At 47.8% G+C, this 14,921-nt stretch overlaps 1 protein-coding gene across 2 annotated transcripts in view; it reads left to right on the forward strand.

Moving 5' to 3' along the window:
• Positions 1-14,921, forward strand: part of galns (galactosamine (N-acetyl)-6-sulfatase) — a 99,574-nt gene that overhangs the window by 14,040 nt on the left and 70,613 nt on the right. For both annotated transcript variants that reach the window (XM_034192301.1, XM_034192309.1), the window contains exon 6: positions 6,325-6,391. In XM_034192301.1, the coding sequence (XP_034048192.1) occupies positions 6,325-6,391 (67 nt within the window). The remainder of the gene's footprint in view (positions 1-6,324; positions 6,392-14,921) is intronic.

The following is a 14,921-nucleotide window of genomic DNA, read 5'->3' on the forward strand; positions in this document are numbered from 1 at the left end:
TGGTTGGGTGGAGTCACTTATTGTCACAAAACTGTGTTTACTCTTTTTAAATCATAATGACAACAGAAACTACCCAAATGACCCTGATCAAAAGTTTACATACCCCTGTTCTTAATACCGTGTATTGCCCCCTTTAACATCAGTGACAGCTTGGAGTCTTTTGTTGTAGTTTTGGACGAGGCTCTCTGATGGTAAAGCTGCCACTGAACATGTCTTGGACTTTATTTACATCATTTACAAAGAAATACAAACAGTGTGGCACTCAATGGGAAATCTGCATGGAGCAGACAGTTTTCAAAAACTGAATGATTGTGCAGGAATATGTATATTCGTTTTGTAAATTGTTATATAATTTATGTCTGTAGCATGGCCCAAGCAGAGGGTCACCCTTTGAGGCTGGTCTGCTTGAGGTTTCTATCTCAGAGGGAGTTTTTCCTTACCACTGCTGCTCTGGGGGTTAGTAAGGTTAGACCTTACTTGTGTGAAGTGCCTTGAGGTAACTCTGTTGGCGCTATATAAACCTGGCCTAAAGTTGTACGGAGTTATAGTTAGGTACACCATAGGTGAGGGGTTCATGATGCGTGTACGTTTTGTCTGAAAACATTGCTTAAATTTTGGAGAAATATGTAATGGAACCTGGTCTAATGCGTATCAGGTGTCTTGTCCAAGGCCACAGACTGGTAGCATAACTGGAAGTCAAACCCAAGTCTATACATTAGTAGTCCATCTCTTTATCCCTTTTGAGCTTGCTGCTCCACACCGAGCTGTAGGCTTGCTCTTGAACATGTATGCTGGGACTGGAGGTAGACAGTTTATTATAAATGTTATTGCTATCTCAACATATTCTGCATGGTACTGCTTCAGATGAACTATTAAGCCTAATCCTGTAGTCTGCTGCTGTCTCCATGTATTTGAATGTTTGGGAAAGTACTAGAATGTTGTAATCTTCTTGCTCCTGCCATGACCAGACACTGGGACTCACCTGTGACCTAATTCACACCATGCAAACTGTAGCAATAACTGATAAGTGATGTTTGGTATAGAAACTGGCCATCAGCAGAGAAACAGCCCAAAAGTTACAAGTCAACTGCTGTTTCATTTGGTGCTGGATGGGGATCAAAAATATCAGCTAATTTTTTAATTTAGCCAGGGCTTTCACTGAAATATTGCCTCAGTACATCATACATTGTCTCTGGAGAGGTGATTTCACCAGATGGAGTGCTCTTTAATCCTACTTTTACAGTGTTCTTTATCATACTGTTCTTCATCTGAGAAGGCTTTATTATGAAGTTACACTTTATTCTATCAATATGTTCATGTGCTAAATATTTATTAGCTCCATTGCCTTTGAAGAGGAAAAGTAGTAGAGTGTACCGTGTGCAACTTATACCTGAAATTTCACTTTGAAAAAATACTTTTCTTTTGCCGAGATTTGAGCTGTTTTAAATGACTGTCCATCTCTGCACCAGTCCATCATGAAGCTATAACTGTTGTTGTAACACAAAGAAGTAGCACCATTCACAGTTTCTACAATCACAGCCACAGGAGCCTGTAACTCCTACAGAGTTGTCTGGGTGTCCTCGTGGCTTCAAGTAAAGTAAGTAATTTAATTAAGCAAAGTAAGTAAAGGCACTTTACTTACTCTAGTGGGTGCCAGACTGTCCTGCCCACTGCTTCTTGTGGATGGATTGTGTCTAACTGTTCTGCTTGCACAGTTGGTCAGTTTTTGAGAACTGTCTATTTCAGACAGGCTTAGCATACAGTACCATATTGTTTGCATTTGTTCATGTTGTGACATATAAGAGTGGAGGAAGTTGCACACAGGTGGACTACATTCCTTGTAGGAAATGCAAGCTTAAAGAAATTGGAGACTGTAAGGTGGTGGCAGTAGAGAGTGTAGCTAGACAGCATAGGATGGTGGTTTGTAGGATGGCTTTAGAGGTGAAGAAGAGGAAGAGAGTCAGAGCTCAACAAACGATCAGATGGTGAAAGCTGAAGGAGGAAGACTGTTGTGTGAAATTCAATGAGCAGGTGAGACAGGCAGTGGATGGAGGGAAAGAAATTTTAGACAACTGGAAAAGTAGATGTGGTGAAGGAGACAGCTGGGAAGGTACTGGTGTGACATCTGGACAGTAGAAGGAAGACAAGGAGACTTGGTGGTGGAAAGATGCTCAGGAAAGTATAAGGAGAAAGAAGTTTGTGAAAAAGAATTGGGATATTTTGAGAGATGAAGAAAGTAGACAGGAGTTCAAGGAGATGCAGTGTAAGGTGAAAAGAGAAGTGGCAAAAGCTAAGGAAAAGGTTTATAGTGAGCTGTACAAGAAGTTGAACAGTAAGGAAGGCACTTGTATCGACTGCCCAGACAAAGGGGCCAAGGTAGAAAGGATGTGCAACAGGTTAGGGTGGTAAAAGATGCAGAGGCGAGTGTGTTGAAAAAGGTGGAGGGAATATATTGAGGCATGAAAAGAGAGAGAAAAGGCTGGATGATGCGGCGAGAGTAAATCTGGAAGCACAAGAGATTAGTAAGGATGAACTAAGTGCAGCTATGAAGAGGGTGAAGAGTGGAAAGGCAGTTGGTCCAGATGACTTTCCAGTGGAGGCATGGAAATGTTTAATAGAGATGGCAGTGGAGTTTCTAACCAGATTGTTTAATAAAATCTTTAAAAGTGAGAGGATGCCTGAGGAGTGGAGATGAAGTGTGCTGGTTCCTATTTTTAAGAACAAGGGTGATGTGCAGAGCTGCAGTAACTAGAGAGGCATAAAGTTGATCAGCCACAGCATGAAGTTATGGGAAAGAGTAGTAGAAGCTAAGCTTAGAAAACAGGTGAAGATCTGTGAGCAGCAATATGGTTTCATGATGAGAAAGAGCACTACAGATGCAATGTTTGCTCTGAGAGTACTGATGGTGAAGTATAGAAAAGGCCAGAAGGAGTTACATCGTGTGTTTGTGGATTTAGAGAAAGCTTATGATAGGGTACCAAGAGAAGAGTTGTGGTATTGTATGAGGAAGTCTGGAGTGGCAGAGAAGTATATTAGGGTAGTGCAGGACATGTACAAGGATAGTGTGGCAGTAGGAATGACAGGTAGAGGTGGGTTTTCACCAAGCATCAGGTTTGCAGTGGTGATGGACAGGTTGATAGATAAGATCAGACAGACGTCTCCATGGACTATAATGTTTGCAGATGACTTTGTGATCTGTAGAGAGCAGGTTGAGTAAGCACTGTGAGTCCCTTCGGCTGCTCCCTTGTTTCCACTCGGGGTTTCCAGAGCAGATCCAAGGTGGGTTTGCATGTTGATTTGGCACAGATCTTATGCTGGATGCCCCTCCTGATGCAACTCCACATTACATGAGGAAATGTGGCAGGGGTAGGTTTTGAACCAGGAACCTTTTGCACTGAAACTAATTGCACTAACCGCTTGTCCACCACCCCTGCCAGAGAGCAGGTTGAGTCTAGCCTGGAAATGTGGATGCTCTGGAGAGCAGGGGAATGAAAGTCAGTAGGAGCAAGACTGAATACATGTGTGTGAATGAGAGGGAGCCCAGGCCCAGTGGAATAGTGTGTTTACAAGGAGTAGAGGTGGTGAAAGTAGATGAGTTTAAATACTTGGTGTCAACTGTCCAAAGTAATGGAGAGTGTGGTAGAGAGATGATGAAGAGAGTGCAGGCAGGGTGGAGTGGGTGGAGAAAGGTGGCAGGAGTGATTTGTGACCAAAAAATATCAACAAGAGTGAAGGAGGGGAAAGTCTACAGTACAAGACAGGAGTGAGACCAGTTATGTTGTGTGGCTTAGAGACGGTGGCACTAACAAAAAGACAGGAGGCAGAGCTGGAGCTGGCAGAGCTGAAGATGTTGACATTCTCTTTGGAGTGAGGAGAATGGACAGGATTATGGATGACCATATCAGAGGGACAGCTCAGATAGGACGGTTTGGAGACAAAGTCAGAGAGGTTTTAACCCCCAAAACATGAATTTGCTGCAAATCGTGAATTATCTGCAAACCATTCATGAAAATTTATGCCATCCATCCATCCATCCATCCATCCATTTTCTTCCGCTTTATCCGGAGTCGGGTCGCGGGGGCAGCGGCTCAAGCAAAGCCGCCCAGACCTCCCAATCCACACACACCTCCCCAGCTCCTCCGGGGGAACCCCAAGGTGTTCCCAAGCCAGCCGAGAGATGTAGTCCCTCCAGCGTGTCCTGGGTCTTCCCCGGGGCCTCCTCCCAATGGGACGTGCCCGGAACACCTCACCAGCGAGGCGCCCAGGGGGCATCCGGAAAAGATGCCCGAGCCACCTTAACTGACTCCTTTCGACGTGGAGGAGCAGCGGCTCGACTCTGAGCTCCTCCCGAGTGACCGAGCTCCTCACCCTATCTCTAAGGGAGCACCCAGCCACCCTGCGGAGGAAACTCATCTCGGCCGCTTGTACTCGCGATCTAGTTCTTTCGGTCATGAGCCAAATCTCATGACCTTAGGTGAGGATCGGAACATAGATCGATCGGTAAATCGAGAGCTTTGCCCCCCTACTCAGCTCTCTCTTCACCACGATGGTCCGATACAGCGACCGCATCACTGCAGATGCTGCACCGATCCATCTATCGATCTCACGCTCCATCCATCCCTCACTCGTGAACAAGACCCCAAGATACTTAAACTCCTCCACTTGAGGCAAGGACACTCCACCGATTTGAAGAGGGCAAATCACCTTTTTCAGGTCGAGAACCATGGCCTCGGATTTGGAGGTGCTGATTTTGGAGCCGGGGCCCCACCCTGGAGCCAGGCCTGGGGTTGGGGCTCGCGCGCGAGCGCCTGGTGGTCAGGCCCTAGCCCATGGGGCCCGGCCGGGCTCAGCCCGAAAGAGCGACGTGGGCCCGCCCTCCTGTGGGTTCACCACCTGCAGAGGGGGCCATGGGGGTCAGGTGCAGAGAGGATTGGGTGGCCGCTGGCCCGGTCCATGCTCACAGCCTCTGGCTGTTGGGACATGGAAATTTATCAATCAATCAATTTCTTATATAGCGCCAAATCACAACAAACAGTTGCCCCAAGGTGCTTTATATTGTAAGGCAAGGCCATACAATAATTATGTAAAACCCCAACGGTCAAAACGACCCCCTGTGAGCAAGCACTTGGCTACAGTGGGAAGGAAAAACTCCCTTTTAACAGGAAGAAACCTCCAGCAGAACCAGGCTCAGGGAGGGGCAGTCTTCTGCTGGGACTGGTTGGGGCTGAGGGAGAGAACGAGGAAAAAGACATGCTGTGGAGGGGAGCAGAGATCGATCACTAATGATTAAATGCAGAGTGGTGCATACAGAGCAAAAAGAGAAAGAAACAGTGCATCATGGGAACCCCCCAGCAGTCTACCTCTATAGCAGCATAACTAAGGGATGGTTCAGGGTCACCTGATCCAGCCCTAACTATAAGCTTTAGCAAAAAGGAAAGTTTTAAGCCTAATCTTAAAAGTAGAGAGGGTGTCTGTCTCCCTGATCTGAATTGGGAGCTGGTTCCACAGGAGAGGAGCCTGAAAGCTGAAGGCTCTGCCTCCCATTCTACTCTTACAAACCCTAGGAACTACAAGTAAGCCCTAATTTATGCCAACCTTTAATAATTTTGCTGCAAACCGTGAATAAAATATCCCACCAAACATGAAGACCGGTCTCACAAAACATGAATGTCATTCACGATATATATTTTCTTTCAGTTTAAGTAGTTTATAGATTTCAGTTTATGGATCAATTACTTCAGGAAATCTTGATCGCAAACCCTATCTCCACAAAAATATTTTTTGTTGGGGGGGTCACTACACCTGGTGAGGTGGGAAGGCGAGCCCCAAGCGGGCTCTTGCTCCTGGCGTGACAGTGGCAGGTGGGGAGTTTGACTTGGGCAGTACACCTGTCAAACGGTAACGCAGGTATCCTAAGGAAAACTCAGGGAGGAAACCTCCCGTGGAGCAGAAGGGCAAAAGCTCACTTGATCTTGATTTTCAGTATGAATACAGACTGTGAAAGCGGAGCCTCATGATCCTTCTGACATTTTGGGTTTTAAGCAGAAGTTGTCAGAAAACAAGGTCCACGTCCACGCCGGACCTAAGAGTTGGCGCTGGAGCCACATGGCTAAATAAAAACTTACTCTACACTCTTTGGGTGGAACCAAAGTGCCAAACTTGAATTATGCATATTGTCACAAATAAATGGATAATTCTATGTCAAACAAACATACTTCACAAAAGAGTAAATTTTGGCAAAGTTCACTCGAAAAGATATTAAAAATGTTATTTCAGGTCCATCAGCGTGTATGAATGAATCCTGTCATTACATTTCTGTTGCAGATATTATGAGGAGTTTGTGATTGATAGAAAAACAGGAGAATCCAACCTCACACAGATCTACCTAAAGGTGAGTTAATGGCCCGTCATGGGTTTGGTCCAAACCTCCAGCCCTCCCACACTTGGTCCCCTTAAAGTGTGTGTTTTCAGTTCACAGCATCCATTCAAGATGTCACATTTTTTAAACGCAGTCCAAAAAAAGACGCTGCACTGAGTGAGTGCACGCTCCCGGATACAAATTCTGATGGGGATAACTACTTTGGCACGACACTGGCCGGTGTGTCCCGTGCGCCAGACTGCTGCTACTTGTGTTCCAGAGTCAAAAGCAGCAGTTCTATGCATTCATCCAGTTCTCTGTGACCACAAAAAATACACCAGAATGAGGTAGCCACTTTAATTATATACACCTGCTGCTACAACTGTGGATCACTTCCAAAAAAAAAAAATTCTTTCTTTATTTCTTCCGCGGCTTACAGTCACCGTGATCCAACTTTTAACTTTGTGTTATGTCTGCAGAATCGCTCTTTTGCATGCTCTCGTTCTGCACTCCTCACGGCTTCACTGACATTATTTCCTCCGTGGCTTTAAACACACAGCCACGTTGACACCGTGATCCAACTTTTAACTTTGGGTTTGTTCGTTATTGACTGTAAAATCACCCTTTTGCAAGCTGGCGTTGTGCCTAAATGCTCGTTTTGAGCACAAGTCATTGTGTCAGCGCGCACACACAGCGGAGCTCATTCTGATCCATTAACAAGATATTAAATCTATCATAGACATACTTTTACAACTACAAATGAACATGCAACTGTTTTACCAAGCTATAAAAACATTAAAAATAGTTACCTTTAAGTTGTTCCAAAATACGTTCCTCATGGAGCAGAAGAGGGGAAAAACAGCGTCCAGATGAAACAGTCCTCTGTGATAGCGAATAGAATAGAGGTGTTTTCAACATCCAAGGTTTGACAGAAGATGATTAATCCGCTACAAAATAATTATTTTATATTTTATTTTAATTAATGTATGCGTCCGGCGCACAGAGCAGGTGGGACTGTGTGCGCAAGAGGGCAGCTGCTCCAAAAATAGCCTCTCAGGTCCTGTGTAGCTGCCAGTCGCTTGGATAATGGGCTTTTAGCAGCCTCGTCTGCACCACACGCCTCTGTAATCCTCAGTCCTCGTAGTAATTTGTACACAAACTGCCCCACGCTGTTTTAGCTAAATTTTGAACATCTTGAAATTAGCGCCACGCTCAGAGATGAGCCTCATGAACCGAAGATACTGCCTCTGAGAGCCTCTCAGAGCCACTATTCTCCCACAGTAGTTGAATAAATCTCGTAGCAAAAAAAAACACATTTATATCTCTGGTTGCATGCACCTCTCTTAGCAAACAAAATTTGTTCTTTGTTCAGTAAAGATATTTTTGTTTATTAATCACATTAATGCACACTAAAAACGCCTCTCACTCCATATCACTCCTAATTTAGTGTGCACTGTGCACATTCAACTTGGCACTGCACCACCTACTGTAACACAGAACATCATCACATTATACGAGGTCTGTCAATAAAGTAACGGTCCTTTTTATTTTTTCAAAAACTATATAGATTTCATTCATATGCTTTTACGTCAGACATGCTTGAATCCTGCGCATGCGTGAGTTTTTCCACGCCTGTCGGTTACGTCATTCGACTGTGAGCACGCCTTGGGAAGGAGTGGTCCCGCCCCCTCGTCGGATTTTCATTGTCTGGAAATGGCGGAATGAAAAGGACTTTTTTTTCCATCAGAATTTTTTCAGAAGCTGTTAGAGACTGGCACCTGGAAACCATTCGAAAAATTTATCTGGCTTTCGGTGAAACTTTTACGGGCTTCACAGAGAATAAGGACTGTTACTACAGCTTTAAGGACCCCTTTAAGGACGCTCGGCGCGTCACGCTCCGAGCTGCGACGACGCGGCACAAGCCACCGGACCATTTCTAAACGGATGGCTCTGTGGATACGAGACCGTCGTGTGCTCTTTCTCTGGTTATCACAAGAGGTGGACATCAGCCATTTTCTGGCAGATTTCACTTTTAACGAGAGATTTTGTCATGGAAAGCCGCGCAGAGGCTTCGCGCGTAAAGACCAATTCGCTTTGGAAGCAAGACAAAGGAACACCTCCATTTCAGTGTGTCAGAGGACAAGTTTGGACATGTCCAGCTCTCCACAATTTCTCTGATACTTACTGGACTGGTAAGCATTGAAAGCCGAGATAGGCATGTCCAAACTTGTCCTCTGACATGCTGAATAGAGGTGTTCCTTTGTCTCGCTTTCAAAGCGAATCGGTCTTTACGCGCGAAGCCTCCGTGCGGCTTTCCATGACAAAATCTCTTGTTAAAAGTGAAATCTGCCGGAAAATGGCTGATGTCCAGCTCTTGTGATAACCAGAGAAAGAGCACACGACGGTCTCGTATCCACAGAGCCATCCGTTTAGAAATGGTCCGGTGGCTTGTGCCGCGTAGTCGCAGCTCGACGCACCGAGTGTCCTTAAAGGGGTCCTTAAAGCTGTAGTAACAGTCCTTATTCTCTGTGAAGCCTGTAAAATTTTCACCGAAAGCCAGATAAATTTTTCGAATGGTTTCCAGGTGCTTGTCTCTAACAGCTTCTGAAAAAATTCTGATGGGAGAAAAAGTCATTTTCATTCCGCCATTTCCAGACAAAGAAAATCCGACGAGGGGGCGGGACCACTCCTTCCCAAGACGTGCTCACAGGCGAATGACGTAACCGACAGGTGTGGAAAAACTCACGCATGCGCACGAGGGTTCAAGCATGTCTGACGTAAAAACATAAGAATGAAATCCATATAGTTTTTGAAAAAATAAAAAGGCCCGTTACTTTATTGACAGACCTCGTACAAATAAATTGTGTCATGTGCGCACAAAGTAGCTTTTGGTTGGTTGTTGCCTCTTCATATATATTTTTCCTCCCTCACCCTGGACGTTTGGTTAAAACACAGACAGGACCAAGCTGCTGCATCTCCACTCTTCCTCTCCGCTGTGTAGCAGAGAAGACTGCACACAGACATATTATTCCCTGGCTTCTGCGAATTCTTCTGCTTCACAGTGATGCGTTTATGATCCGGCAGTATCACACTGCATCGTCGTAATAGGGAGCTGATTTGCAACCACTACATTTTAAGTAAAATTCTTGGATGTCTAAAACCTGACAGGGCATTGGGCAGATTGAATTGCCACTTGTTTTTATTTAGAATTTAATAAACAAGTGTTTTATTTAGCAATCTAATTTAATTCAGCTTTGGACCTTTGATTGCTGTATGAAGGGATTGTTGTCTTTTGCACACAGTTGTGCTGACTGTCTTTGTTGCTTGCGTTACTGTTTCCCATTCTGTATCCTAAAGGGATCAAAAGCAGCGTGCAGAGATGCACTGCAAGCTTGAGAGGTGTAATATGTCATCACAAGAAGAGGATGGATCAATCACAGGGCTTTGTAAAGCTCGTATTAGCATTCCTTTTGGGACTAAACTGGTGTCAGCATTACGCTTCTTCGTGTGGCAGATTGTTTGCAAAAGGAAACAAAGGAAAGTCTTTGAAATGTGTCTTGTGGATGTTACATTTGTTTGCCAACCAGAAATACAGAAATACATCTCCCACAGCAGTCTTCACAGGGCATTCTTGTTTTAGCACTGTGAAATAATTTCCCTGACCCATTTCCATAATGTGTTAATACTATAAGGTATACACGGTGAAATAATCAGTGTACAGTACTTTTAAAAGAATATGCAAAAAAAAAAACAAAAGAAAAAAAAAAAACAATGCGCTGTTGTGCATGATTCTTTCATGCAGCAACATACATAGAGTGAAGACCACAGTGGCACATTTGTATTCTACAGCATTTACGAGTTGTTCTCTTTTTTGGGCTTATTAACCTTATGATGGATCTCATCCTTGAAAAAAATTTATTCTTGCACCAAATATAAAAATAGAATTTATTCATGAAGTCTTATTCATAAAGTACCCTTTATTGCTGTTATTTTGAAATTGTTCATGTTCTGCAATTTATCTTTTGTTTCATGAATGTTGTGAAGTACTTTGTAGCTGTTGTGTGGGCCGCTGAAGAGGAGGTACTGCTGGCCCACCACCAGAGGGCGCGCTGCCTGAAGTGCGGGCTTCAGGCACAAGAGGGCGCAGCCGCCTCACGGGAGCAGCCGGGAGTGACAGCTGTCTCTCATCACCACCTGACAGCTGTCACTCATCACCACATCATCATAAAAGCCGGACAGCAACTCCACCTCCTTGCCGAGATATCTTCAAACCAAGAAGGTAAAACTCTCAGCCGTTTTTGGTGCCAAACAATTATTCTGAATGCTTTGCAGGCGTTCCTGATACCTATCCGCAGCTGGAGGCTGGGGTTGTGGATTGTGAAGGAGACGACGTTCTTCTCTCCTCACACCAATCTGGATAAGTAGTCAGGCGCTGCACGTTTGTTGTTTCTGTGTTAAAGGTGGAGGTGTTGTTTCCCACCTGGAAAGACGATTTGCTGACTGTTTGCTGGGTATGTGCTCACACCCACCCTTGATTGCCCACACGTCACCTTGTATATTTTGATTGTAACCCAAATTCTGTGTTTGTCTGTATTCTCGTTGTGCACATTTCACAACAGTAAAGTGTTGTATTTTGGCTCATCTATTGTCCGTTCATTTATGCCCCCTGTTGTGGGTCCTTGTCATTACACTTTCCCAACAGGATATCTCGGCCAACGTCATGGATTCCGAGGGGCGTCAGCCATCTGTTGAACAGCCAATGGAAGAGCAGGGTGCACAGGCGCCAGCAGGAGGCGTGTTAGGTGAGTTGCAGCGCATCTTAACCGCCTTCACTGCTCGGATGGACGTAGTGACCGAGCAGAGCAATATACTCAATCGCAGGATGGAGGCTCTCACCGCGGAGGTGGAAGCGCGCGCACAGGGCGCGGCTGCAGCTCCTCCTCCTGCTGTCCTGGTGCCGAATATAGACATTCCACTGGTCGTTCAACGAACCCCCCCACCGTCCCCTGAAGCATACATAAGTCCCCCGGAACCGTACGGAGGTTGTGTAGAGACGTGTACAGACTTCTTAATGCAGTGTTCGCTCGTCTTTGCACAGCGTCCCGTGATGTACGCGTCAGACTCCAGTCGGGTGGCTTATGTAATTAATTTGCTTCGAGGTGAGCCACGCGCCTGGGCTATGGCGCTTTGGGAGCAGAATGCACGGCTCCTAACGGTGTATACTAAGTTTGAGAGGGAGTTCAGACTGGTGTTCGATCACCCACATAGAGGCGAGACCGCTTCAACGGTGCTGCTGTCTCTGAGACAGGGGCGTCGGAGTGCAGCCGAGTATGCAGTCGACTTCCGCATCGCGGCTGCGAGGTCCAGCTGGAATAACGTTGCACTCCGCGCCGCCTTTGTAAACGGACTGTCTCTGGTCCTAAAGGAGCATCTGGTGGCTAAGGACGAGCCGCGGGATTTGGATGGGCTTATTGATCTAGTCATACAATTAGACAATCGGTTAGAACAACGCCGTCGGGAGCGAGACGAAGGACGTGGCCGGGCACGCGCCGTCCCTCTCCCTTCCGGGTCCAAAAAGGTTCCGCCCTCCCCACGCTCCACAGCCTCAGCACTCCGTGTGGCAACAGCTCCCCCTGCTGACGTTGTTAGGGAGACGAGCAGGGCCAAAAGGAGATCAGATGACAGAATGAGGAGGCTGGCCCGCAGGGAGTGTTTTCTCTGCAGCTCAAAAGAGCATATACAGAAAAACTGCCCCAAACGGCCAAAACGACAACACTTGCCTTTAGAGACTGGGCTAAGGGTGGGTCATAACATTCACGTGGAACATACACGCATATCTGCACGTCTCCCAGTTACGATCCTTAGTGGGGATCTAACCCTTCAGGCCCCAGCACTGGTGGACAGGGGGTCAGAAGGGACAGCAGATGGGCAAGGGAAGTAGGGCTCCCTCTAGTGGCGCTCCCTTCACCATTGAAGGTGCGGGCCCTAGATGGCACCCTTCTTCCTTTTATCACACACAAGACACTGCCAGTAACTTTGGTAGTGTCTGGGAATCATCGGGAGGAGATTGAATTTTATGTGACTCCTTCTACCTCCCGCGTGATTTTGGGCTTCCCATGGATGATTAAACACAATCCCCGGATTGATTGGCCATCTGGGGTTGTGGCTCAGTGGAGCGAAACCTGCCACCGGGAGTGTTTAGGATCCTCGGTTCCCCCCGGTTTGAATGCTAACAAGGAGGTAAAAGTTCCCCCCAACCTGACGGCGGTGCCGATCGAGTACCACGATCTTGCTGACGTTTTCAGCAAAGATCTGGTGCTCACCCTTCCCCCGCACCGTCCTTACGATTGTGCCATTGATTTGATCCCAGGCGTTGAGTACCCGTCCAGCAGGCTGTACAACCTCTCACGTCCTGAGCACGAATCAGTGGAGACCTACATCCGGGACTCGTTAGCTGCCGGGCTGATCCGGAACTCCACCTCCCCGATGGGTGCTGGTTTCTTTTTTGTGGGCAGGAAAGACGGCGGACTCCGTCCATGCATTGATTACAGGGGGCTGAACGAGATTACGGTTCGCAATCGCTAACCGTTGCCCCTGTTGGATTCAGTGTTCACGCCCCTGCATGGAGCCCAAATTTTCACCAAATTAGATCTTAGGAATGCGTATCACCTGGTTCGGATCCGGAAAGGAGACGAGTGGAAGACAGCATTTAACACCCCGTTAGGTCACTTTGAGTACCTTGTCATGCCGTTCGGCCTCACTAACGCTCCCGCGACGTTCCAAGCTTTGGTAAACGATGTCTTGCGGGACTTCCTGCACTGATTTGTCTTCGTATATCTGGATGATATACTCATCTTTTCCCCGGAACCTGAGACCCATGTCCAGCATGTACGTCAGGTCCTGCAGCGGTTGTTGGAGAACCGGCTGTTTGTGAAGGGCGAGAAGTGTGAGTTCCACCGCACTTCTTTGTCCTTCCTGGGGTTCATCATCTCCTCCAACTCCGTTGCCCCTGATCCGGCCAAGGTTGCGGCGGTGAGAGATTGGCCCCAACCCACAAGCCGTAGGAAGCTGCAACAGTTCCTCGGCTTTGCAAATTTCTACAAGAGGTTCATTAAGGGCTACAGTCAGGTTAGTAGTCTCCTGACAGCCCTGACCTCCCCAAAAGTCGCCTTCACCTGGTCGGATCGGTGCGAAGCCACGTTTAGGGAGTTGAAACGTCGGTTTTCGACTGCACCAGTTCTGGTGCAGCCCGATCCTTGCCGCCAGTTTGTGGTTGAAGTGGATGCCTCTGACTCAGAGATAGGAGCCGTGCTGTCCCAGAGCGGGGAGTCCGATAAGGTTCTTCACCCTTGTGCCTACTTTTCTCGCAGGTTGACCCCGGCTGAACAGAACTATGACGTGGGCAATCGGGAACTCCTTGCGGTGAAAGAGGCTCTTGAGGAGTGGAGACACCTGTTGGAGGGAGCATCGGAGCCATTCACGGTTTTCACAGACCATCGGAACCTGGAGTATATCAGGACCGCTAAGCGGCTGAACCCCAGGCAAGCCCGCTGGTCACTGTTCTTCGGGTGTTTTGACTTCCGGATCACCTATCGCCCCGGGACCAAGAACCAGAGATCGGATGCCTTGTCCCGGGTACACGAAGACGAAGTCAAAACAGGGCTGTCTGATCCTCCGGAGCCCATCATTCCTGAGTCCACTATCGTGGCCACCCTCACCTGGGACGTGGAGACCGGAACCGGTTCAAAGAACTGCTTGTACGTCCCACCAGAGGCCAGGGCTGCGGTCTTGGACTTCTGTCATGGTTCCAAGCTCTCCTGCCACCCAGGGGTGCGAAGAACCATGGCAGTGGTCCGGCAGCGCTTCTGGTGGGCGTCTATGGAAGCCAACGTCCAGGAATACATCCAGGCCTGTACCACCTGTGCCAGGGGCAAGGCGGACCACACAAAGACTCAAGGACTCCTTCAACCGCTTCCGGTGCCTCATCGCCCCTGGTCCCACATCGGCCTGGATTTTGTCACGGGCCTCCCGCCGTCCCAGGGCATGACCACCATCCTCACGATAGTGGACCGATTCTCCAGGGTGGCCCACTTCGTGACCCTCCCGAAGCTCCCAACGGCGAGGAGACCGCAGACCTCCTGGTCCACCACATCGTCCGTCTGCATGGGATACCAGCTGACATTGTCTCGGATCGTGGTCCTCAGTTCTCCTCACAGGTTTGGAGGAGTTTCTGCAGAGAACTGGGGCCACCGTGAGCCTCTCATCTGGGTATCACCCACAGACGAATGGACAGGCAGAGCGGGCGAACCAGGAACTCGAACAGACCTTCCGCTGTGTAACATCCGCGCACCCGACGGCCTGGTCTTCTGCCACCGGCCTCTCCCCGTTTGAGGTGTGTCTGGGGTACCAGCCCCCATTATTCCCCGTGGTGGAGGGAGAGGTCGGTGTGCCCTCGGTCCAGGCCCACCTGCGAAGATGCTGTCGGGTGTGGCGCACCGCCCGTTCTGCCTTGTTTGAAGCCCCAGACGAGGGCTAAGGCCCATGCAGACCGCCGGCGTTCCCC

The sequence above is a fragment of the Thalassophryne amazonica genome, chromosome 2 (assembly GCF_902500255.1).
Source record: "Thalassophryne amazonica chromosome 2, fThaAma1.1, whole genome shotgun sequence".
Taxonomy (NCBI): Eukaryota; Metazoa; Chordata; class Actinopteri; order Batrachoidiformes; family Batrachoididae; genus Thalassophryne; species Thalassophryne amazonica.